The sequence below is a fragment of the Brachyhypopomus gauderio genome, chromosome 16, assembly GCF_052324685.1.
Source record: "Brachyhypopomus gauderio isolate BG-103 chromosome 16, BGAUD_0.2, whole genome shotgun sequence".
Taxonomy (NCBI): domain Eukaryota; kingdom Metazoa; phylum Chordata; class Actinopteri; order Gymnotiformes; family Hypopomidae; genus Brachyhypopomus; species Brachyhypopomus gauderio.
This window is the reverse complement of record NC_135226.1, coordinates 7,466,447-7,492,091: the sequence shown is the minus strand read 5'-3', so window position 1 is coordinate 7,492,091 and position 25,645 is coordinate 7,466,447. Positions and strand designations below refer to the sequence as shown.

Below are 25,645 nucleotides of genomic sequence, written 5' to 3'. Positions count from 1 at the left end.
TATAATTATAATTAGTCCACAGTCTGGTAGTAAAGGGCAACGCCAGGACTCGAGTCACCGTGGAAATGGTTTTGTAGGAACATAATTGTGCACAGTAGTTTTAACTGTTCAAAAGTGCACGTCAATATACGCAAATAAACGCTGTTAAACGTGAATATAGATGCATTTACAAACAAATGATCCAGTGTTATTTCCGGGATTCCTAGAAGCCCTCGTCGTACTTGACGGGCTCTCGTGCAGGGGTTTGTGTTGTGTTGGGATCACGTGGGTGAACTAACCAATGGCAGCGGCGGATGTCACGCCGCGAGCGAGCGACGTTCCCGGCGTTCGCGATAACGTTCCAATCGCGCGTGTCCGCGGGCTCGACCAGCGCGTGCGGCGCTCGCGCGGCTCCTCGGCTGTGGTCAGGTCGCGACGCGCAACCCACGTTCCGCACGAGAACATAAACCCGGGTCCGTCCGGGTCGGTCCGGGCGCTTCTCGTGGCTCACGGTACGTACGCCGAACCTCTCTGTGATGTGTGACGTCAAAAGACGAATCCCAAATGAATTTGGGCTCGTGAACTTTCCGTTCCCCGCTGCGAACGAGACGTTTACCGAGCGCGCGTGCCGTCTTTGCTACAGTTTTAACGAGCGAAGTGATCGGGTTCAGTAGTGCGAATAGTTTTATATTTGTAAAGTCACCGGGTTGTTTCTGCGTGTCTACACAACTCGATTTCCTCCTTGCATGCTTCATTCGTCTGGACGAACCGTGTGCGATTAGAGGCTTTGAGCTTTCTGAGCAACAAATGGGCTGAGTGATGCACACCTGGAGAATGGACCGGGGTTCCGAGACGTTAAAGCCTGGTTTATACTTTCGCGAGTGACTGTAGCGCGCGGCTCCGCCCACCTCGCGCGACCCTGCGCGAGCGGTGTAGGCGTTTATACTTTCGCGAACGTCGCGAGCGTCGCTGCAGTGTTCTCCGAAACGATAGGTGGCGATAGGTGGCAGTGGAGAATAAAAAACCTCTGCAAAACCGGGGAAAGAACATTTTTACCTGACCAGAGACCGTATATATACATTAGGTATCAAACATAAATATGGCTTTGCAATGTTGTCCGAAACGATATGTGGTAGTATAAAGAAACACCCCTCAAAAAAAGGGGAATGAACATTTACCTGACGCATTTTGATGTTGCTTTGTGTTTCAGGTTTGAAAAGTGCTGGAATTTAGGCTAAAGTACATTAAAATGTTGAAATTACGTTAACAAATACTAGGCTCTTGTAATTCCAGGACGAAACATGAGAGAACGTGAAGACGTTAAGATTGAGCGTTTTGAAAATAAACAACCATTAAATAATGTGATTAAAATGCGAATTATTTCGATTCATTTCGAGTATATGTATAAATATTTAACTTAATTAAGTTTAACGTGCTGGGAAATATTGAAATGGACCTTTAAAGTGACGTACAAGTGCTTTAATTCCACCTTGTTTAGGTGTATGAACCCGGCAAACATGACTTTGTCCATCGCGCTGAAGCGCGGCGCGCGCGCGAAGTTACAAAATTCGAGAGGTGCACGACCTCGCGCCGCGACAGCGCGCGAGGCCCTCGCGCACGGGCGGAGCCACCGCGATTACGTCATTTTCGCCGCGCGGACCCTCGCGCCGCTCGCGGCGCGTCGAGTATAAACCAGGCTTAACGGGTCACACCGAACACACGGCCGTGCACCGTCTGAAACGTACATCCTCAACGATTTACTGCAACAAATGATACGTCCCGTTGGTAACTGCGCACAGAAAAGCTTATACCATTTATGTAACTATTTTACATAACTATTTATGCAAACGAGTCTGTTTATGGCCTAGTATTCCCGCTGTGGACGAGGCTGAATGAATGAACTGGTGTAAATACCGTGTCTAACACCACCCTTATATTCCAACATTATTACTGCCCTTTTTTGATGAGGATGTAGAATGTTGCTCATCCGGTGGTTGTCAAGTTGTCAAATGTATTGGATGTAGAAATATTACACTGAAGTAACACTGATTCTATACATTTCTTATATTGTATATTATGTAATAGATTTGTTCTATCATGTATGAACATCTATATTTAGCGTTTAACTGTGGCATCACATTACAGGTCCATGCCTGTACTATACAGATCTCATCTTTATTGAGCCCAAGCGGGTACTGAGACGCCGCAACACACAATATTTTGAGCAAATAGAAACAACAGACAAGATAAAGTTTCGTTATTGTGGTAGAATCTTACACGCTGGATTACTGCAGACTGTCCTGCGCTTGGCTTCTCTCACTGGTGTGGGTGCGTACAAGGGAAACGACCCCATTCATATCTGGATGTGGGGGGGGGGGGGCAACAACAATGAAGCATTGTATAATTCATGAGGCGCTCCCATTAATTTCTGGAAGCAGATGCGTGCTGAGAGGCTGGCCGGGTATACGGGCCTAATTATAGCCTCGCAGGCGCAGCTGCTCACATGATGGCTGCTGTGTGGAGCGGCTTTGTGAACCTCACCGGGGACCGCCGAGCTGGAGGACTGGGCCAAACCCATCGACCCCATCATGATCATGCATGAGAGGAGGAGTAATGTCAACGATAGCAAAGGCTAATGGACAGTGGCCCGCAAAGGCAGCTGTGTTAAGAACACATGCACTGTAAGCTGATTAAGGAAGGCCCCTCTATTAAAAAAAAAAAAAAACCACTTTCATGATGCAGGAGTAAAATTGAAAGTAGCATGTCAGACAATTGACCAAATGTCTGCACGCAGCTGAAAACGGTCAGTAGGAAATACTGGAGAAGTCCTTTGAAGTTCTTCAACAACGGTTAGCAATGTCGTACCTTACAATTCCTCAGCAATCATAATTTTCAGAAAAAATATATATTTTTCTACATATTTAAAATATATTCCCCTTCATAAGGCCCTAGTTATATGTTAGAAGATTTGGAAGACCTACAAGTTGTGGTGGTAACAGGAGGAGCAAGTACAGAGATGCTTAGAGAGGTTAGAAAACCTCTACTGGCCAAAGACCAAAAAAGCTTTATAGAACTGTATGTGAATTTATGGTGTAAATTCTCATATCAGTCTAATCAATTAATCAGACTAACGACTCCGTCGTTAGTCGGTGTCCCTTTGAGATGAGTCATCACCTCCTGCTTCTCCCACTGGAGGTGATCCCAAGCAGGTCCTTGTGATGAAGGACTGCTGAAATCCGTGCTGGCACGGACGCCCACACAACCTGTGGTGTCTCGAAATAGAATGGATTAGTCATGGAGCCTCATTAGCGGCGGACAGTGGTTCTACCAGACATCTCGTTACCAGAGAGATTCCACTACAGCCCAGGAGTCGGTGTTCCTCCGAGCGACCTCGTGTCTATGCCGGTGTCCTGAAGAGAGGTTGGCAAAGACATCCCTGATGTGTCTGTGTGATCTCGAAGGTTGCGATGAACTCCCTTAGGCAGCTGTGACGGACATAATGAACCTGTTTCTGTGAGTCCAGGCTGCTTTGTGGGTGGGTCCTTCTTTAATTATAGTCATGGTAAATATTAAAGTGTGGTGTGAATGATTGTCCATTCACTGTCCAATGTTTGATTTCTTACAGATTCATTGATTTCAGTCATTCAGATTGACATGTTTTGTATTGCTTTTTCCCCCCTAGCAAATCACATGGGTGAGGGCAGTGTCCGGCCTGCAGACATGCACGAGAATGCCTATTCATTCATAACTGTGAAATGAATGAATGAATGTATGAATGAAGACGAATGAAGATGAATGAATGAGTAAGCAGCAAATGATTCGTTCTTTTATCCTTTATCATCTATCCCAGTCTAAATGGAATTTGAAGAAAGGACGATGTAGACACAATAAAAAAACAGCTGAGGATCCATGCAGATAAATCACTGGAAATGTAACACACAATGGCACGAGTGTTTAATCATGCAGTGCAATTCGATTCAGGTTTATTTGTGTGGAGGTTTTAACAGCAGGTATGATCACGAAGCAGCGCTGCAGGAATGCCAGAGAGGACCGTTAACGAGGACCAACAAGATGCTGGTGGCGCGGGAAAGAATTCTGTGGGCGTCGCACCGAGCAGACGAGCTCAGTCTGATGGCGCCGATACGCCTCTGCTCTCCGATGCATCCGCGCACTCGAGCCGATTCCCAAAAAAAAAAAAATCGCCCGTAAAGACAAACGCGGTGCGTATCGTTCCGAGCCGTAGCTAGGGTGGAACTTATCCCCACGTACGCGTCGACTTTGTGGCCGTCGATTGGATACGTCGAGGGTGTTCCCCTGGATCACACCCTCGTGCACGCCACCACTGGCGGCACGCAGCTCGGAGCGGAGCGTGTACACGTTCTCACGCCTCTCTTCACCACAGCGCACTCCAGCAGTCGATCCCACTCGCACCAAGAAGCCAGTGGTGCAGAATACCTGGTCGCTGGGATACGGCAGAGTTGTGGACTCTGTGGTCGCACATAGGTTTGGATTTGGGTAACGCTGCTCTGTGGATTCTCAGGTCTTTATTCTCCGTTTTTTTTCTTTTCAGGACATTGAGTGGATGGCAGCGAGCAGTTCAGCCTTGATGAACCTTCTCATGTGATCCTCGACAGACCGGAGCATCGCCGCATAATGACGGCACTCTGCTGAGAATGTCTGAGAAGGTCAGGCCCTCGGAAATGGCACTGTTCTGAAATCATCGCCGCGTTGTTTTGTTTGTGTCTTAAGCTCGAATCTGCTGGAGTGGCTCCTGTTTCGCTATACTCGTGTGCGCTGGTAGCGACGCTTCTGAAGGTCACATTGATTTGCTGGTTGGACCATGAAGCCCATCGACCGAGAACGTAAAGGGGCACAGGGAGGAAGAGCTGAAATCGCTGCAGAATGCGTAGCTAGTCACCGGTGACTTCAGACGCTTGTAACTTGACAGCACCATTGCATAACCTGATTGATGTCAGCCACCGCTCCAAAGAGCCTACTCGAGGCGACACTTTCGGCTTAATCCAGCGCCCCAGAGAAATAAACGAAGATGTTCACATATTCACTCTGAAGCGCTGAGACAGGCTCTTAAAAGCAGACCAGCAGACAGAGTGAGCACTGTGAGCAGAACACACTCCACATTTCAATCATGCCAGGTGTGCCGCAGAACCCTCCTTCACACACACACACACACACACACACACACACACACACACACACACACACACACACACACACACACACACACACACCGCGGGGCTCCTCATAAGACCAGGCCAAGGGCGTGCACAAGGGGTGGTGGCTCAGATGGCACAAATGGCAATGAAAGGGACGCGGTGTAAACACCAGTGATGCTGCATTCGATGCTGATGGCAAAGACTGTTCGTAAACGCCGTGTGTTCTGTGCTCGAGTGCATGCAGTGCTCAAACGGCACGATTGTTTATCTCGTAGTCCGAGTTTCTTCGTGTTTCTGCGTTCGTCAAATTCATGCCCATGAGTTGTGGGAATTTGAAATCGGGGGCACCCTGCGTACTCCAGGACCTCCAGTGAGCTCACCTCCTCACCTCAGGGCCACAAGAGCACGATAAAATATTCAACACTGCAGATGGAGATAACATTAGTGTCACTCAGTGAAGAGGTTTCTCCCGTGTGGCTGTACAGAGAGCAACTCTGTTTTACTGTTGTCCAGAAAACCTGCTGAGCACGGTTAAAGGTTTGACCTTCAGTGCTTAAACGCACAGAGAAACACGCTTGTTCACAGTACTAGGATGAGGAGTGTGGTGGTGAGGATGATGATGATGATGATGACCTGTCACCACATGGAGATGAGGTGGATGTGCGGAGCCTTGCATGGAGGCGGCAGGTCACGACCCCGTCCTGCTGTAGGGAGATGGTTGAGTGACTCATGTGTGCGGGCTCCATGTTCACCATCAGTCGGGCTGACCCACTGAGAAGGTCTTGTTAGTCACAACAGCACAGTTGTGGTTCACTCGGGTTTGAGTGAGTCTCTCTCTCTCTCTCTCTCTCTCTCTCTCTCTCTCTCTCTCTCTCTCTCTCTCTCTCTCAGCACGGAGGATGCTGGATCAGGCGGATTCATGAACAGCATGGATGAGGCTGCCAGCCAGCTGGAGTGGGCGCACGTTCACAGCGTCTATGAGAGGATCGCGCCCTTCTTCAACGACAGCCGCTACAAGGCCTGGCCCAGGGTCAAGCAGTTCTTACTGGACCAGGAGCCCGGCAGCATCGTGGCTGATGTGGGTAAGGCATCGTGATCAGGCAGCAAGACACTGGAGCCTCGTTCAATGGCTGTTTAAACATGCTCTCAAAACCCAAAGTCTGTCAAATTTTTAATTGGTTTGAAGTATTTAATACTTTTATTTGGACATGACAACCTTTTTTGAAGGATTATTCTTCTAAATCGAAATGCGTTTTAAATCTTGTGTTTTCTCATCTTTCCCGACGTAAAAGATGTTCAGTTGTTAAATTAATGAGCATGCTGGCATTTTTCTAAAGCAAAATAAGATTTTTCAGCTCATGAACCATTACGACCGAATTACAGTAGAGTAATCAAAACGTGGTGATGGGGGCTCGGTCATACAACAGACCGCCCCAGGGTAGTCATCGCGAGGGGCGTGTTCACCCCCTCAGCCCCGCCTCCATCTGCCTTCTAATGAAACTGAAGCTGATGCGTTTGCTTGCGTTGGCCCCAGGATGCGGCAATGGCAAGTACCTGCACATCAACGACGGCATCTTCAAGCTGGGCTGTGACCTGTGCCGCCCCCTGGTGGACTCGGCCTGGAGTCGCGGTCACGAGGTGCAGCTGTGTGACGGCCTGCGTCTGCCCTACCGGGACTGCTGCTTCGATGCCGTCCTCTCCATCGCAGGTTAGCTCGCTGGCCCAAAGCTTCACGTCTCCCCACTGATCTACAATACATGCGCTGGATTGCTAATGATGTAATCATCTTGAACTTCTTTATCGGAGATCGCTGGTCCCACCACAACTACAGGCTCCAGTTTAAAAGTTTTTTTATTATTATTTGTTACATTTTTTTTGGCGGTCCTTAGGAAATGTGATCAATAACGGGATATGGGTGAAGTGTTTATGGATCGCAGAGGTACTGGCTCTGTTATTGCTGTGATTGAGCTCTGTTAAATCTCAATATACTGCAGCAGTACCTTTTGTTCTGCTGGGCCTGATGCGACTTTGGGTTTCACGGTTCATCTGATACCCCTGGATTAATCCAGATAGCTCTGTCGCCAGACTGTTTAGAGCCAATCTGCTGGCCTTTTCAGTAATTAAGGTGTCAGCACAGGTAATATAACCTTTATTGAAGTAAGATGTGCAGAAAACAAGTCGTGTTACCAAGCTACAGGAGATTAGCAGCTCTCAGGGAGGCTGGATCACCTGGCAACCCTGGGTTCACCCCCCGAGAGACGATTACCGTGGCCACTCAAGAAGACATTCGAACGGGAGAAAGAAGCAGGCAGACGCATTCAATCCAGATTATTGCTTTAAGTACCTTTTCAGGATTACATCATGTTTTGACATGTCACATAAAAGGATTTGTTGTGCTCATAATCTATTAGCGACTGGGGTGTATGATGAGTTTGGGTTTTGATGTGCAGATCACCCGCTGTTATGTGTCATTAGGCAGATATGGAGACTGACTGAAGAATCGTACGTGTAGCTATTAATGGAAGCAGTTTGGGTCTGAGTGGCCTCACCACTGAGGGTCCAGCCGTTTGCGTAGACTTCAGTCGAGCTGTAAGCCAAGAAACTCAGTTTTCTGCTGACTAACCTGTCAAAGCCAGCCTCTCAAGACGTGTGATTTGTCAAGTATAACTATGAAGTGCTACTTTTTCCAACACTTCCATTTGAGCTCGCATGAAAAGTGCTTGTTTGCGTTATAGTAACTGACTTCTCACTACTAAAATCACTGCACTGTAATACACCGTGCCTTTTTGTGTTAAAACACCTTGGTATTATTATAATGCTTCCTTTTTAGAATGTCAGATTAGGGTTTAATTTGCGTTCATTTTTAATAACAATTTAACGAGTTACTAAGAAGGGGGAAGTGTCTTTCTTAAAGAAATTGTCTCTACCGTACACTGCTGCTGTTCTGAGTGTGCATAGCGTTTTTTTTCGTTCCTAGTCCTCCACCACATGTCGACGAAGGCGCGTCGGATTCGCGCCCTGAAGGAGATGGCGCGTACGCTACGCCCAGGAGGACGCGTCATGATCTACGTGTGGGCCATGGAACAGAAGCACCGCAAGTTCGAGAAGCAAGACGTCTTCGTCCCCTGGAACCCCCACCCGCCCTCGCACCTCATCCCCAGAGGGCGCGGGAGAGCCCCGTGGCGAGGGGACGGACCCCAACGCGTCGGAGACGCGGCCGACGCCCAGAACAAGCACAGAAACGCGAGAAGCACGTCTTCCGCAGCGGACGAGAACAAGGCGGCCAGCGCCCGCCACCAGAGGAGACGGGGGCTGTGGTTCTTCTCCCGCTCGCTGGACTCCGTGCTGGACTTCGGCAGCCCGACCGCGTCGCGCTCTTCCTCCAGAGAGCTCGTCGACGGGGAGACCAGCGAGATAGTCTCCTGCGGCGCCAGAAGCCTCATGAGCCAGTTCTCCAGTTTCTTCTCCACGCCGTCGGCCAGGTCCAGCCTTGACGAAGACGTCTTCTCCGCCGAGCCACGCCTCCAGGCGCACGCGGCCGACGAGCGCAACAGCGGAGATGGCGGCGGCGGCGTGGCGATCGTCCAGGACTGCTCGGCCGTGGCCCTGCCCGACCTGGTCCCCTGCCGGAAGGGCCGGTCGCACGGAGGCGACGCGGGGCGCGACACTGCCGGAAGGCGGTCCAGCTTGGCGTCTCTCCAGCACGGCCAGCAGTGGGACGGGGAGAAGCTGGACGAGTCGTGCCTACGCTACTACCACGTGTTCAGGGAAGGGGAACTCGCGCAGCTCATCGAGGAGCACGTCGAGGAGCTCCACGTCCTGCACGCCTGCCTGGACCACACCAACTGGTGTGTGGTGGCCGAGAAGGTTTAAGTGTGGAGGGTTTGAGTTTATCTTACTTTTAACTTTTCTATTCATTTTTCCCCGCCCCAAAGTGGTTTTAAATGTTTTATTTATGGTTTTTAGCGTTTGAATTGGAGGACCATAAAATTGAGTTCTCTTTGAAAAATGGTCAGCGTCCACTGTAAACCAATAATATACTGATGCTTGCTTCTTAATGTGGACCAAGACAGTATTATTAGTTCCATTGTGTATTTATTCCTGTCAGTGGTTAAAGACTAGTTATCCAATAACATAAATAGTTTTTTAGGTTTGAATAAAGTACTGCTGGTTTTTGCTTTCCAGCTGTCTGTGTCCTCAATTGTTTTTGAATCTCATGGCGGTTTTAAGCGATGTTATAGCACTGATTATGATGCTGATTTTCATGGCAAGCATGTCTCTGTTAGCTGCCCTTAGCGATGCCTGTCTGAAACTGAGAACCCTGCATACTGTACTGGAACAAACAATGTGAGCACATAACTAGTATTTAAGTAGTGAATGCCTTCGTCTCAGGAGTCCTGTGTGTGTGGTTGTGGTGTCTCGTACTTTAGGCTTAAGCTACAAACTGCTGTGTCATCCTCAGACGTCGCTGTGTCCAGCGCAGGTAGTTTGCACATGGATTTCCATCTTAAAAACTTGAATAAATGTTTAAACATTGGCTATTGAGATTCAATTTTTACATAGTAATGCAGGTGTATTGTGGATCTACTTCTCTTGCCAATTCTTGGAAATTTACTTTTTAAGCTTGAACGGTTTCTCCTGTTTCTTTTCCTTACACTGTGTATTCTGACGGTTCAAATTTAATAAATGAGCTATATTTTAAATATTCTGTGCCACTGTGCCTCTATGTATTGAATTAAATGTGTTGAAAGGGGAGCACATGTTAGTTTCTCGAGATATCCTCTGTTCCCAGCTATTGTTTCGCACAAGTGTGTGTGTGTGTGTCCACACTCGTGAAAAAGCTCATTCATGCCCTAATCAACACCGATATCCACGTAGCTTTGTTGCTTCTTGATGAGAGCTTCTTTGCCCAGAAGAGGAGAACATTTAGCTCATCTTCCACAAACATCAGCCTGCTGTTGAGAGGAAACCACTGCACAAAGCAGAACGGAGACAGAGGAGCAGTTATTTTAAATAAATAATTTCATTCATTTTCCTTCACTCATATGAAGTATTGTATACAATACAATATAAATAGTTACGGTGTATAAAGATTCGTAATAGTTTTGCAATAGTGCAGTTTTAATAAACTTTTATTTAATGTTTTATTTAATCTGATTCTTATCATGTAGGCCTAAGCTAAGACTGCGGTTATGCTTTGTAGATGTATATTTTGGAGAGGATGCACACCTGGGTCGCAACAAAATCAAACCCGAACTGCATTTTCCAATATTAGTTAAAAAAAGATTGCATAGATTGTGACCCTTGCGGCAGTCACGACGTGTCAAGTGAACCTAGATTACGAAGCTCAAGTGTTGAGTGAAGGCAGCTGCAGAGTAAACGAGACGCGACCGGAGCATGCGCAGTTTTCTCATGAGACAGCCTGATCACATGACCCGGTGACAGCGCCAGCTAACATGTTTATTGTTAGGCTTCTTGTTTAATGCTTAGAACATTTTTGGCTTTTTTTGTCAAAACCAGTTTCATGATTATGTATTGGATATAACAGAGAGTATGGAAACATTTGTGAGAGCCATGTTCAATCTCTCCTCATCCCTGAGACCTGTTCAGAGTGTGTATGGGAAATTATAGATCAACAGGTCTCAGGGATGAGGTAGGGATCCAGACAGGTCTCAGAGATGAGGTATGGATCCAAACAGGTCTCAGGGATGAGGCAGGGATCCAAACAGGTCTCAGGGATGAGGCAGGGATCCAAACAGGTCTCAGGGATGAGGTAGGGATCCAGACAGGTCTCAGGGACAAGGTAGGGATCCAGACAGGTCTCAGGGATGAGGTAGGGATCCAGACAGGTCTCAGGGACAAGGTAGGGATCCAGACAGGTCTCAGGGATGAGGTAGGGATCCAACCTGATGTTATTTTAGTATTTACACAGCAGTCCGGACACCAACATTGATGAATCACATCACAGATGAAGAGATTCTGGTAAGAACAGAATGTTTATTTTTGTCACAGTTGGTTTTCCATAGTTTTTGGATATTATTGTTATTATCATTATTATTATGATTATGTTTTTTTCTGTTTGCAGACACTAGAAAAAGACCTGCAGTCCAGAAGATTGAGGTCCAATAGAATGTTCCTGCTTGAAAACCCCACTTTTGACCTGAAAATGAAAAGGCTCAGAGATGGAAACATTTCTGTCTTTGAAGAAAACCAGGTAAATATTTGTATTAAAACATGGGTAAAGTCCAAAGACATGTTTAGATATTAGCCTGACATATTGTTTTTCTTTGTCCTGGTCTTGGATACTTTGGATACCTGTCTTGCACATAGTTTACCCGGCTACAAGTACACCTACTTTATCAACAAGCCCTTTAAAACACTTGAAGGTCCATGTTTTAAACCAGGAACATGTTCATGGACCAAGGTGTAAAATAGTGAGCTAATTAAATACTCTTATTATACGCTATTATAATACACTATTTTGACATTTTAGTAGAGCTTACCTTTTTTTAAGAGCTCCAGCAATTTAATTACTGAATATTGTGCTTATTTCATAATTTTTTTAGACTGAAGCCATCATTGAGAAGACTTTTGCAGTCCTAAAATATGACCGATCAAGTTTAAAAAGAACATCCTTCGTTTCAGAGGTCATGACACCAGAGGTAAGAACTTTTTATATATTTATTAAAACATCTTTTACTTTTATTAACATTAAATCTGAACAATCTGCTGTTTTTTTCTGATTATTTTTTGACGCCAGCGATCCTACCGGGCAATAAATAAGGGGCTCCGTCTCATCTCTGATCATAACCGAACCGCACTGTAGAAGAGAAACGAAAGGAGCTATACCAAACGGATTTTTCTTGACCATTGGAGTTCAGACGTTGGAAAGAAGACATTGGACAAATATACATCTAAGTTTATATATTTTAAATAGGCAGGTTTGGCATGTTTATCTGTAAAAAACTGCTATGTTTATAGATATTGGCAGCTGGGATATGTCAGAACAGAAACAATAAATAAGTGTATTTAATGTAGGCTAATATGGGCTGTCTACTTAGTGGGACAAACAATATTAACAAACTGCTTATATTATAATCATGACTTTGAACAAAGGAGACAAGTTGCGGAACATGGATAAAAGGAGAGGAAGTATACCCTTTCCTCCCTTCAACCTGCAGAGTTTACACCGGAGGAGCATACCAGTGGACCACCGCGAGTTCTGCTCCACCATGCCCTCAGTGCAGAGCGCCGAGCTCTCCACACTCACGCGCTGCACCTCCTACGGTCCCGGGGAGCAGCACCGTGACAGCTGCGTGTCTGATTCATCCGACTCTGTCATCTCCTCCGGGAGCGACTCCCATGGACACACCTACAAGGTTGTGCTTCTTGGCGAGCTCAACGTAGGGAAGTCGAGTCTGGCGAGGATATTTGGTGGAGTTGAGGACAGTCACGACTCAGAGGAGACAGGTAAAGTCTTGGTGCCAATGTGGGCACTTTTGTTGTTGCGAGATAATGCTTGCTTTTTAGTAGAACATGTTCCAAGGACATGGGATTAAGCTAATTCAAGGACCTCACAATCTGGTCTGACTAACAGACAGTGTAATGGGTCATATGGGAGAGCAGGTAAAGGTGTATTGATTTCTGCTATTTCCAGCCAGCCACAGCTGCACCCATTACTCAAATAGAGCTTAGGTAGTTGTAGTCAAACACCAGGCAGAGTGGGTGTAAAAGATTAATACACTGGCTCTAAAGGAAAACTCCACGGTCAGGGCTCAGATTGATGGATGATTTGTCAAAATCCTACTGTCTAGATACTGGGATAGGTGACTCTGGTACTGTGATAAGAGATGCTGAGTACTTCAGAATAAATGTTCTTATTTCTTACTTCCTTCTTCCCATCAGGAAACACATATGATAGGTCAATCATCGTCAACGAAGAAGAGACAAATCTGCTTTTGTAGGACATATGGGAACAGGTGAGCGAGTCACTCGCTGATAACAACCACCTAAAACCACAGGATTGGTGATACGCCACAGAGCGTTCTGCGCCTTTTGTATTAACCGGGTGCCATTCCACAGGATAACAGCCAGTGGCTGAAGGATCAGTGCATGTGGATGGGCGACGCCTACATCATTGTAAACTCGGTGACGGACAAGTCCAGCTTTGAGAAGGCTTCGGAGCTGCGCATACAGCTTCGCTGGGCGCACCAGTCGGAAAACATCCCCGTCATCCTGGTGGGAAACAAGAGTGACCTGGGGCGCTCCAGAGAATTGTCAGTAGACGGTTAGTTGCGCATCATCTTTTCCAGGGGGCTCGCTCCTTAAACCATGTGATTGAGAAGATAGGCCCCCATGTCCCCCCCTCCCTAAGCAGCTGAGGTGAAAGCTGCAAGCGTTTAGCCGCCGCTAGCTGACTGATGCATGGTAGACTCGGCAAAATAAACACGGCCACTGCTTCTTCCCGGAGATTAGCCCCTGATGACAAACCAATGTCCCTCAAGTCCCGCAGAGCTACCTTCAGGGTTCCCACGGGTCCTTGAAATCCTTGAAAGTTTGTGAATCTGAAAAAATAAGTTCAAGGCCCTGGAAAGTTTTTGAAAACAGGCATAAAAGACAGCCGTCCTTGACGGTCCTTGATCTCATTATATGGCTTTGCTCCTCTGTTTTATGTATGTACTGTATGTGTATATGCATATGTGTATTATTGTTATTATTATTATTATTTGTCTACTGTCAACATGTCATTATTTTGCCAGCACAAGTTCATTTAAAATTACATTGATTCTACAGGGCTTATGCTGACTTTTACTTGGCAAAGTTTGGTCATTCTCCTGTAGAGAAATTTGTTTGTTTGTTCAGCACCGAAAGCAAGTGTTTCCTGTAGGTAGTTGTTGATCCTTCAACAACTATAGCCATTTTACGTGAATGTCGTCATCTCAGATGTGCATCGCTAACTTGCCAGTCATGTTGAGTGTGAGTGAAGTTTTCGTAGAATCAGCGCTTAATGTCATGCACAAAAAATTTCAGGATGCATGGCTTGAAATGACATTCAGTCTTTTGAATTTGCGTTGTATTAACATCGTTTTTTGATAACATATTCAGGGGTAAGAGTAGGTAAATGCAGGCAGGTGCAGTCCTTGAATTTGAGGAAGTTGGTCCTGGAAAGTCATTGAAAGGTCCTTGAATTTTATGTTAACCAAGGTGTGGGAACCCTGTACCTTTAACCTGCACTTGTGATTCTCATGTGTCCACCCCACCTTCTCCCCCTCCTGTTCACTTTTTGTTACCCCCCACCCCACACAGAGGGCAGTCAGCAAAAAGGCCAAATGCTTCCTGGGCCACATGGTTGCCCGGAAGAACAAGAAGATGGCCTTCCGACAAAAGTCCAAGACCTGCCACAACCTCACAGTGCTCTGAGAGAGCTGGACTCTGTCGGCCTCCTCCTAGGCTGCTAAGACCACAAGCTGTGTTTTCAACACTAACCCCACGGACTAGACAACTGAACAGGCATATATTTGTATATTTTATATTGTAAAAACAGAACATGAGGGATTATGGGAGCCTAAACTGATGATGAAAAGTCGATGTTGACAGACTTGCATGTGTGATGGGCAGGGTGAGTGAAACAAAAAGGAAGCGATCACGCCAAGTCTTAGGGAAAATGTATGGTTTAATAGAATAAGTGCGTAAACCAAAAACCCGTGACTTGTTCAAAATTAAGGGTATAATAACCAGCGGTCAACTGGTACAAAGACAAGACATACATAGACAAACAAACGACCCTCAGGTGAGACGGATCGCGGGCTCCGCCCACCTGAGGGACAAACACCACAACAACAACAAAAACATGACTGTGAGACGGATCACGGGCTCCGCCCACTTGAGGGACAAACACCACAACAACAACAACACGACTGTGAGACGGATCGCGGGCTCCGCCCACCTGAGGGACAAACACCACAACAACAACAACAACAACTGCTGCTGTAGACGGAGGCGACCGGTAGGGGGCCCGCCGTACCATGACAGCATGAAGACACAGGAACAGGCTAGAGGTGAGTTGCAAGATCTGCTGACAGGACTCGTTGAGAGTTCCTTTCAAAGTTCCTTCTGCAAAAAAAAAATTTTATTTCAACACGCCCTTATTAAATATTAAATGGTAATAACAGGTTAATATTTTTCAGCTGATTTCTGTAAATGTAAGAGTCTCTCTTATTTATATTACTAGCTATTGAACAGGTTGATGTCAGTAAATTAGCAAACGTGTAATCAGCATAGGATTCTGTATGAATGTCTCTTGGTCACCTACATGCAGGGTGCAAGAGACCTCAGTCTCGTCCAAGGAAGCCTGTGAGGGTTCCTGACAGATGTCGAGAACACATATTTCATAGTTCCTTCTGCAAAAGAATATTTTTTCAAGAAGCCCTTATTAAATATTGTGTGGTAATAACAGGTGAATATTTTTCAGCTAATCTGTGTTAATGTAAACTTCTATGGTATTGATATTAATAAGTATTGAACAAGTTGATGTCAGTAAATTAGCATGTGTGTTTTCAGCATGGGATTTTGTATGAATGTTTCTTGATCACCTAGAGGTGGAAGGTGAGAAGAAAAGTCCAGAACAGGTTTTTCTGCAACAACAAAAAAAATTTTTTCAACATACACTAATTTTACATGAGAATGTCAGATGAATGTTTTTAATTTGAGCTGTTTTTATGCTTGTTTTTTCTGGTATTGACATTAAAAGGGGTTTTACCAGGGTGATGTGATCAGTATCACAGTACAGCCTCTGACCCATAATAATATTAATAATAATAATAATAATAATAATAATAATAATAATTTCCACTTATATAGCGCCTTTCAAAGTACCCAAGGACGCTTTACAGAGAAATACAAAAAAGAACAAAGACAAGAACAAAATAGACAAAATTAACAACAAAAATAGAAAAAAAAGAGAAATCCTATAAAACAGACGTATTTTCTGTTTCTTTTTCTCTTATTTTTCACTTAATGGCTCTAGCAATAAACTCCAAAGTTACTTAACACTACCTAGGAGTAACATGTAACTGTGTTTGTTTCCTGTGAATTCTGATTATTGCAATTTATTAATGATTTTCAAAAGGAAAAGACTTCCAGTACTGCTACAAGCATAAAGATACACAGTGAATAAACCATTTACATGAATCGTACTGATGCTGATGTGTTAATGTAAACTTCTATGGTATTGATATTAATAAGTATTGAACAAGTTGATGTCAGTAAATTAGCAAATGTGTTTTCAGCATGGGATTTTGTATGAATGTCTCTTGATCACCTAGAGGTGGAAGGTCAGAAGAATAGTCCTGGAGAAAGTGGAAGAGATCATCAATCATCTTATCCAGATCATCGGTCACAGGTGCTTCTGCAACAACAAAAAATTTTTTTTCAACATACACTAATTAATTTTACATGAGAATGTCAGATGAATGTTTTTCAGTTGAGCTGTGTTGATGCTTGTTTTTCTGGTATTGACATTAATAGGGGTTTTACCAGGGTGATGTGATCAGTATCACAGTACAGCCCCTGACCCATAATAATAAACTCCAAAGTTACTTAACGCTACCTAGGAGTAACATGTAACTGTGTTTGTTTCCTGTGAATTCTGATTATTGCAATTTATTAATGATTTTCTAAAGGGAAAGACTTTCAGTATTGCTACAAGCATAAAGATACACAGTGAATAAACCATTTACATGAACCTTACTGATACTGAGCTTTACTGAACTGTGTTCAAAGAAAAATACCTTAAATAAGTCCCTATACATGCCACAAAATAAGTTAACATTGTACTCATTCACTCACTCAAGGGAATGATATTTTCTGTCTCCTCTTTTGCTTTTCTTTTAGCTTTTAGTTTGGTTCCTCTTCTGGGCTCCTTGTTCATGTCTGTGTCTGTTTCATCATCCTGGATTCCTCCTGCACACCAGCACCAGAGACACTTCATTTTGGCAAACATGGTCAGTATCTTCACACTACACAATCTGATCTGAAATTATAGTGTACATGGAATGATCCTCATATGTGTCATTATTATGACATCAGGGCAGTGTAAGAAGTGTTATGTTCCACATTCTAATCCAATTTAATCCAATTCAATGGTGCTTTATTGGCATGACAAATATGTACATTTGTATTGCCAAAGCATAAGGTACATACAATGGTAAAATATAATAAAATAACATAGTAAAGTATAATAATAAAAAAGTAAAATAATGGCTATATTGTCATTACAATTACATTATCCACCACTGCTTCCATAACAGTTTATAATAATAGTTATGATAATAGTAGTAAAAGTATTAATAGTAACCATAATAATAATACACCACTGCTTCCATAACTGACATTTATAATTATAGTTATGATAATAATAGCAGTAATCTACAAAACTACAACAAAATCTACAAACTACAACAGAATGTGATTTGTGAATTTAGCAGCATGTAATTGCAATGTGAAAAAAACACAGCTTCTTAATGCACTTTGCCTTTTATTTTAACATAATTTAAATTCTCTACATTCAAATAGTGCCTTCTTTGTATAAAAAAAAACAAACAAAAAAACAACACAACCCTTTGACTGAAAATAGTGCAATAAAAGAACAAGGCATTCAGACTTGGAAATATTGACATGAAACTATTCACAACATAACAGTTCCGATAATGAAACAACAGGAACAATCCAGACAAACTTCAAGTCAAGTGGCTTTTTATTGTCATTACATCAGAGTGCAGGTACACAGTGTGACGAAATTTCGTTCCTCCGCAACCATGGTGTAACACAAATTGACAGTACAACAGACAACATAAAGTGCGGCAGGGTAGCAGTTCAAGACTGTGCAAAATGTGCAGCATAGGGCAATCTCACAGCAAAACATTACAATAAATACAACAGGCCAGAGACAATTGAGACATGATGGTGTAAAGAGCTGGTACAGTGCAATGTGGTCTAAGTGGTGTCTGAGATGAGTGATATACTGTATCATATGGAACATACATGAACACAGTGGTTCTGAGGTAGTTAATAGGTCCTGTGGGAGAGCAGCAACTATTTCTGGTGGGGGGTTCAGTGCAGTCTTTTTGTGCGTGTGTGGGGTCAGATCAGTGTTGGTGTGTGTCAGTTCTGTGTCTGGGAGTTGAGGAGCCTGACTGCCTGGTGAACAAAGCTATTACAGAGTCTGGAGGTGGAGGCTCGGATGCTCCTGTATCTTTTGCCGGACGGCATCAGAGTGAAGAGACCGTGTGATGGGTGGGTTGGGTCTTCCACAATGCTGGTGACTTTGCGGATGCAGCGTGTGGTGTAGATGTCACTGATGGAGGGGAGAGAGACACCAATGATCTTCTCGGCTATCCTCACTATCCGCTGTAGGGTCTTGGGCTCCGAGATGTTGCAGCTCCTGAACCAGACGGTAATGCAGGCGCTCAGGATGCTCTCTACAGTCCCTCTGTAGAACATGGTGAGGATGGGAGGTGGAAGGTGTGCTTTCCTCAGTCTACAGGAAGTAGAGACGCTGCTGGGCTTTGTTATGGAGCTTGTGTTGAGGGACCAGGTGAGGTGCGTGAATAACAGCAATTCAGACTTTCTACCCTGTAAGAGAGAGAGAAAGGTTGTGAGGGAAAAAGAATTAAAGCAATGAGACAAGCTGGTGTCTTTGTGTGTGTGTGTGTGTGTGTGTGTGTGTGTGTGTGTGTGTGTGTGTGTGTGTGTGTGTGTGTGTGTGTGTGTGTGTGTGTGTGTGTGCAATGGGACTGAATAATCTCACCATTTTAAATGAAGTCCCAGTGAAAGTCCATCAGTCTTCTCAGCAGAGTGGATACATGTGGGTTGACTGTTGTCATCTTTTTGCTGGTGGCTTTGCCAGTTTTTTTGGACAAGTCTTTGCCCCGTCCAGCCTTGGTGCCTCACTCAGGGTTTATACCAATGAAGCGCCTGAAAAATAATAGTGTCTCTTCAGACAGTGTAAAACTCAATTTGTGTAACTCACTTACATTAACAACACAACAAAAAGCAGAAAATGTTTTGTTCACAATAGTATACCATTAAAGAGATAAGAAACACATGTTTTAGTGAAAATACCTAACCTTTGGATGAATTCAAGAGTGCATGAGGCCTCTTCTTGGTATTCGAGATTGAAGATGTAGAAGATAGAAAATAAGGCAGCAAGCCCTGTCAAGAAGGTGGGTTGGATCCCCTCACATATTACATGGCCCTCAAGGCTGACCATCCAGCGCTGAATACAGTGTCCTGCTGTTCCACATGAAACATCACAAAAAAATTTCCTGTCAAATTCTTTTGAAATACAGCAAATTACAACCTTGTGTGTGAACCCTTGATAAATTGACACATGACACACATACACACACACAACACACACATGTGTAGAGTGTATTTTTTCAATGGAAACTTAGATCTGCATGAAGAACTAGTCCTGTGGTGTTCTCTGAGAAATGAGCCATCAGAAGCTGGGTGACATTTTCGAAAGGTCCTTTTGCAATTAGGGATACAACACTGCAGTTTTAAATTGTGCATATTTCTGTGAATTTTCACGTGTCTCACATAGGCAACTGAGCAGTTACACTGATATGCACATATCTGACAAGAAAACATAATTGCAAACTTGACTGTTATGATTCAATAAATGTACTTACTAAAATAAATGAAAGTACTTAATGTGATCAGTAGCACAGCATCAAATACTCTGCAGTACCTGTAATGTCAAAGAAATATGTCACACTCACCAAACATTGAATAGGTCAAATAATACTGCTATGGGCTGCCATAGATTCATTAATTAATGGCAAACATGGTAACACCAATGGTAATTTATATTAAACCACAATAGAAAAACAGTCTTACACTGACTAAAAAAATAGTGAGTTACAGTAAAGAAAATCTTCTTCAGCACTCAATTTCTGAACTAAAATTTAAAATCTGGAATACCACCCAATAATCAGCAGGAAAAGAAGTCTAATGTTATGTTGTGCGGTGTATTTACATCAATAAGCATCATTACACTTCACAAATTCACTAATAAAATTATGTTTTTTTCTGTTTGCAGACACTAGAAAAAGACCTGCAGTCCAGAAGATTGAGGTCCAATAGAATGTTCCTGCTTGAAAACCCCACTTTTGACCTGAAAATGAAAAGGCTCAGAGATGGAAACATTTCTGTCTTTGAAGAAAACCAGGTAAATATTTGTATTAAAACATGGGTAAAGTCCAAAGACATGTTTAGATATTAGCCTGACATATTGTTTTTCTTTGTCCTGGTCTTGGATACTTTGGATACCTGTCTTGCACATAGTTTACCCGGCTACAAGTACACCTACTTTATCAACAAGCCCTTTAAAACACTTGAAGGTCCATGTTTTAAACCAGGAACATGTTCATGGACCAAGGTGTAAAATAGTGAGCTAATTAAATACTCTTATTATACGCTATTATAATACACTATTTTGTCATTTTAGTAGAGCTTACCTTTTTTTAAGAGCTCCAGCAATTTAATTACTGAATATTGTGCTTATTTCATATTTTTTTTAGACTGAAGCCATCATTGAGAAGACTTTTGCAGTCCTAAAATATGACCGATCAAGTTTAAAAAGAACATCCTTCGTTTCAGAGGTCATGACACCAGAGGTAAGAACTTTTTATATATTTATTAAAACATCTTTTATTTTTATTAACATTAAATCTGAACAATCTGCTGTTTTTTTCTGATTATTTTTTGACGCCAGCGATCCTACCGGGCAATAAATAAGGGGCTCCGTCTCATCTCTGATCATAACCGAACCGCACTGTAGAAGAGAAACGAAAGGAGCTATACCAAACGGATGTTTCTTGACCATTGGAGTTCAGACGTTGGAAAGAAGACATTGGACAAATATACATCTAAGTTTATATATTTTAAATAGGCAGGTTTGGCATGTTTATCTGTAAAAAACTGCTATGTTTATAGATATTGGCAGCTGGGATATGTCAGAACAGAAACAATAAATAAGTGTATTTAATGTAGGCTAATATGGGCTGTCTACTTAGTGGGACAAACAATATTAACAAACTGCTTATATTATAATCATGACTTTGAACAAAGGAGACAAGTTGCGGAACATGGATAAAAGGAGAGGAAGTATACCCTTTCCTCCCTTCAACCTGCAGAGTTTACACCGGAGGAGCATACCAGTGGACCACCGCGAGTTCTGCTCCACCATGCCCTCAGTGCAGAGCGCCGAGCTCTCCACACTCACGCGCTGCACCTCCTACGGTCCCGGGGAGCAGCACCGTGACAGCTGCGTGTCTGATTCATCCGACTCTGTCATCTCCTCCGGGAGCGACTCCCATGGACACACCTACAAGGTTGTGCTTCTTGGCGAGCTCAACGTAGGGAAGTCGAGTCTGGCGAGGATATTTGGTGGAGTTGAGGACAGTCACGACTCAGAGGAGACAGGTAAAGTCTTGGTGCCAATGTGGGCACTTTTGTTGTTGCGAGATAATGCTTGCTTTTTAGTAGAACATGTTCCAAGGACATGGGATTAAGCTAATTCAAGGACCTCACAATCTGGTCTGACTAACAGACAGTGTAATGGGTCATATGGGAGAGCAGGTAAAGGTGTATTGATTTCTGCTATTTCCAGCCAGCCACAGCTGCACCCATTACTCAAATAGAGCTTAGGTAGTTGTAGTCAAACACCAGGCAGAGTGGGTGTAAAAGATTAATACACTGGCTCTAAAGGAAAACTCCACGGTCAGGGCTCAGATTGATGGATGATTTGTCAAAATCCTACTGTCTAGATACTGGGATAGGTGACTCTGGTACTGTGATAAGAGATGCTGAGTACTTCAGAATAAATGTTCTTATTTTTTACTTCCTTCTTCCCATCAGGAAACACATATGATAGGTCAATCATCGTCAACGAAGAAGAGACAAATCTGCTTTTGTAGGACATATGGGAACAGGTGAGCGAGTCACTCGCTGATAACAACCACCTAAAACCACAGGATTGGTGATACGCCACAGAGCGTTCTGCGCCTTTTGTATTAACCGGGTGCCATTCCACAGGATAACAGCCAGTGGCTGAAGGATCAGTGCATGTGGATGGGCGACGCCTACATCATTGTAAACTCGGTGACGGACAAGTCCAGCTTTGAGAAGGCTTCGGAGCTGCGCATACAGCTTCGCTGGGCGCACCAGTCGGAAAACATCCCCGTCATCCTGGTGGGAAACAAGAGTGACCTGGGGCGCTCCAGAGAATTGTCAGTAGACGGTTAGTTGCGCATCATCTTTTCCAGGGGGCTCGCTCCTTAAACCATGTGATTGAGAAGATAGGCCCCCATGTCCCCCCCTCCCTAGGCAGCTGAGGTGAAAGCTGCAAGCGTTTAGCCGCCGCTAGCTGACTGATGCATGGTAGACTCGGCAAAATAAACACGGCCACTGCTTCTTCCCGGAGATTAGCCCCTGATGACAAACCAATGTCCCTCAAGTCCCGCAGAGCTACCTTCAGGGTTCCCACGGGTCCTTGAAATCCTTGAAAGTTTGTGAATCTGAAAAAATAAGTTCAAGGCCCTGGAAAGTTTTTGAAAACAGGCATAAAAGACAGCCGTCCTTGACGGTCCTTGATCTCATTATATGGCTTTGCTCCTCTGTTTTATGTATGTACTGTATGTGTATATGCATATGTGTATTATTGTTATTATTATTATTATTTGTCTACTGTCAACATGTTATTATTTTGCCAGCACAAGTTCATTTAAAATTACATTGATTCTACAGGGCTTATGCTGACTTTTACTTGGCAAAGTTTGGTCATTCTCCTGTAGAGAAATTTGTTTGTTTGTTCAGCACCGAAAGCAAGTGTTTCCTGTAGGTAGTTGTTGATCCTTCAACAACTATAGCCATTTTACGTGAATGTCGTCATCTCAGATGTGCATCGCTAACTTGCCAGTCATGTTGAGTGTGAGTGAAGTTTTCGTAGAATCAGCGCTTAATGTCATGCACAAAAAATTTCAGGATGCATGGCTTGAAATGACATTCAGTCTTTTGAATTTGCGTTGTATTAACATCGTTTTTTGATAACATATTCAGGGGTAAGAGTAGGTAAATGCTGGCAGGTGCAGTCCTTGAATTTGAGGAAGTTGGTCCTGGAAAGTCATTGAAAGGTCCTTGAATTTTATGTTAACCAAGGTGTGGGAACCCTGTACCTTTAACCTGCACATGTGATTCTCATGTGTCCACCCCACCTTCTCCCCCTCCTGTTCACTTTTTGTTACCCCCCACCCCACACAGAGGGCAGTCAGCAAAAAGGCCAAATGCTTCCTGGGCCACATGGTTGCCCGGAAGAACAAGAAGATGGCCTTCCGACAAAAGTCCAAGACCTGCCACAACCTCACAGTGCTCTGAGAGAGCCGGACTCTGTCGGCCTCCTCCTAGGCTGCTAAGACCACAAGCTGTGTTTTCAACACTAACCCCACGGACTAGACAACTGAACAGGCATATATTTGTATATTTTATATTGTAAAAACAGAATATGAGGGATTATGGGAGCCTAAACTGATGATGAAAAGTCGATGTTGACAGACTTGCATGTGTGACGGGCAGGGTGAGTGAAACAAAAAGGAAACGATCACGCCAAGTCTTAGGGAAAATGTATGGTTTAATAGAATAAGTGCGTAAACCAAAAACCCGTGACTTGTTCAAAATTAAGGGTATAATAACCAGCGGTCAACTGGTACAAAGACAAGACATACATAGACAAACAAACGACCCTCAGGTGAGACGGATCGCGGGCTCCGCCCACCTGAGGGACAAACACCACAACAACAACAAAAATACGACTGTGAGACGGATCACGGGCTCCGCCAACTTGAGGGACAAACACCACAACAACAACAACAACAAGACTGTGAGACGGATCGCGGGCTCCGCCCACCTGAGGGACAAACACCACAACAACAACAACAACATGAAGACACAGGAACAGGCTAGAGGTGAGTTGCAAGATCTCCTGACAGGACTCGTTGAGAGTTCCTTTCAAAGTTCCTTCTGCAAAAAAAAAGATTTTTTTTCAACACGCCCTTATTAAATATTAAATGGTAATAACAGGTTAATATTTTTCAGCTGATTTCTGTAAATGTAAGAGTCTCTCTTATTTATATTACTAGCTATTGAACAGGTTGATGTCAGTAAATTAGCAAACGTGTAATCAGCATAGGATTCTGTATGAATGTCTCTTGGTCACCTACATGCAGGGTGCAAGAGACCTCAGTCTTGTCCAAGGGAGCCTGTGAGGGTTCCTGACAGATGTCGAGAACACATATTTCATAGTTCCTTCTGCAAAAAATTTTTTTTCAAGAAGCCCTTATTAAATATTGTGTGGTAATAACAGGTGAATATTTTTCAGCTGATCTGTGTTAATGTAAACTTCAGTAAATTAGCAAATGTGTTTTTTGTATGAATGTTTCTTGATCACCTAGAGGTGGAAGATGAGAAGAAAAGTCCAGAACAGGTGTTTCTGCAACAACAAAATTTTTTTTTTCAACATACACTAATTTTACATGAGAATGTCAGATGAATGTTTTTAATTTGAGCTGTTTTTATGCTTGTTTTTCTGGTATTGACATTAATAGGGGTTTTACCAGGGTGATGTGATCAGTATCACAGTACAGCCCCTGACCCATAATAATAATAATAATAATAATAATAATAATAATAATAATAATAATAATAATTTCCACTTATATAGTGCCTTTCAAAGTACCCAAGGATGCTTTACAGAGAAATACAAAAAAGAACAAAGACAAGAACAAAACAGACAAAAATAACAACAAAAATAGAAAGAAAAGAGAAATCCTATAGAACAGACCTATTTTCTGTTTCTTTTTCTCTTATTTTTCACTTAATGGCTCTAGCAATAAACTCCAAAGTTACTTAACGCTACCTAGGAGTAACTGTGTTTGTTTCCTGTGAATTCTGATTATTGCAATTTATTAATGATTTTCAAAAGGAAAAGACTTCCAGTACTGCTACAAGCATAAAGATACACAGTGAATAAACCATTTACATGAATCGTACTGATGCTGATGTGTTAATGTAAACTTCTATGGTATTGATATTAATAAGTATTGAACAAGTTGATGTCAGTAAATTAGCAAATGTGTTTTCAGTATGGGATTTTGTATGAATGTCTCTTGATCACCTAGAGGTGGAAGGTCAGAAGAATAGTCCTGGAGAAAGTGGAAGAGATCATCGATCATCTTATCCAGATCATCGGTCACAGGAGCTTCTGCAACAACAAAAAAAATGTTCTTCAACATACACTAATCAATTTTACATGAGAATGTCAGATGAATGTTTTTCAGTTGAGCTGTGTTGATGCTTGTTTTTCTGGTATTGACATTAATAGAGGTTTTACCAGGGTGATGTGATCAGTATCACAGTACAGCCCCTGACCCATA

General features: G+C 43.4%; 2 protein-coding genes, 2 long non-coding RNA genes and 2 pseudogenes across 7 annotated transcripts; 3 read left to right on the top strand and 3 right to left on the bottom strand.

Moving 5' to 3' along the window:
* Nucleotides 1–349: 349 nt before the first annotated feature.
* On the top strand, nt 350–9,690 carry trmt9b (tRNA methyltransferase 9B). 4 transcript variants are annotated; one of them, XM_076976752.1, is made up of 6 exons: nt 498–3,492; nt 3,662–3,782; nt 4,550–4,664; nt 6,045–6,235; nt 6,688–6,861; nt 8,131–9,690. In XM_076976752.1, the coding sequence occupies exons 4-6, from the start codon at nt 6,073–6,075 to the stop codon at nt 9,024–9,026; spliced, it is 1,233 nt and encodes a 410-aa protein (XP_076832867.1). In that variant the 5' UTR covers nt 498–3,492; nt 3,662–3,782; nt 4,550–4,664; nt 6,045–6,072; the 3' UTR covers nt 9,027–9,690. The 4 variants fall into 4 exon arrangements, with proteins under 4 accessions (XP_076832865.1, XP_076832867.1, XP_076832868.1 ...); XM_076976750.1 differs by lacking the exons at nt 498–3,492; nt 3,662–3,782 and adding an exon at nt 350–491; XM_076976753.1 differs by lacking the exon at nt 3,662–3,782 and having other exon boundaries at nt 498–1,797.
* Nucleotides 9,691–12,253: 2,563 nt separating this feature from the next.
* LOC143478157 (GTP-binding protein RAD-like) lies at nt 12,254–14,699 on the top strand (annotated as a pseudogene).
* A 183-nt stretch (nt 14,700–14,882) lies between these two features.
* Nucleotides 14,883–17,142, bottom strand: LOC143477296 (uncharacterized). The gene is made up of 5 exons (XM_076975862.1): nt 17,001–17,142; nt 16,474–16,560; nt 15,746–15,787; nt 15,466–15,553; nt 14,883–15,266 (listed from the first exon to the last, which is right to left on the bottom strand). The coding sequence occupies exons 1-5, from the start codon at nt 17,140–17,142 to the stop codon at nt 15,206–15,208; spliced, it is 420 nt and encodes a 139-aa protein (XP_076831977.1). The 3' UTR covers nt 14,883–15,205.
* A 747-nt stretch (nt 17,143–17,889) lies between these two features.
* Nucleotides 17,890–19,427, bottom strand: LOC143478056 (uncharacterized). The gene is made up of 3 exons (XR_013121688.1): nt 19,280–19,427; nt 18,961–19,127; nt 17,890–18,785 (listed from the first exon to the last, which is right to left on the bottom strand). It is a non-coding gene; the product is annotated as an uncharacterized LOC143478056 (long non-coding RNA).
* A 1,844-nt stretch (nt 19,428–21,271) lies between these two features.
* On the top strand, nt 21,272–22,463 carry LOC143478352 (GTP-binding protein RAD-like; annotated as a pseudogene).
* Nucleotides 22,464–23,872: 1,409 nt separating this feature from the next.
* On the bottom strand, nt 23,873–25,473 carry LOC143478092 (uncharacterized). The gene is made up of 4 exons (XR_013121695.1): nt 25,387–25,473; nt 24,661–24,702; nt 24,434–24,521; nt 23,873–24,233 (listed from the first exon to the last, which is right to left on the bottom strand). It is a non-coding gene; the product is annotated as an uncharacterized LOC143478092 (long non-coding RNA).
* Between the last annotated feature and the right edge of the window lie 172 nt (nt 25,474–25,645).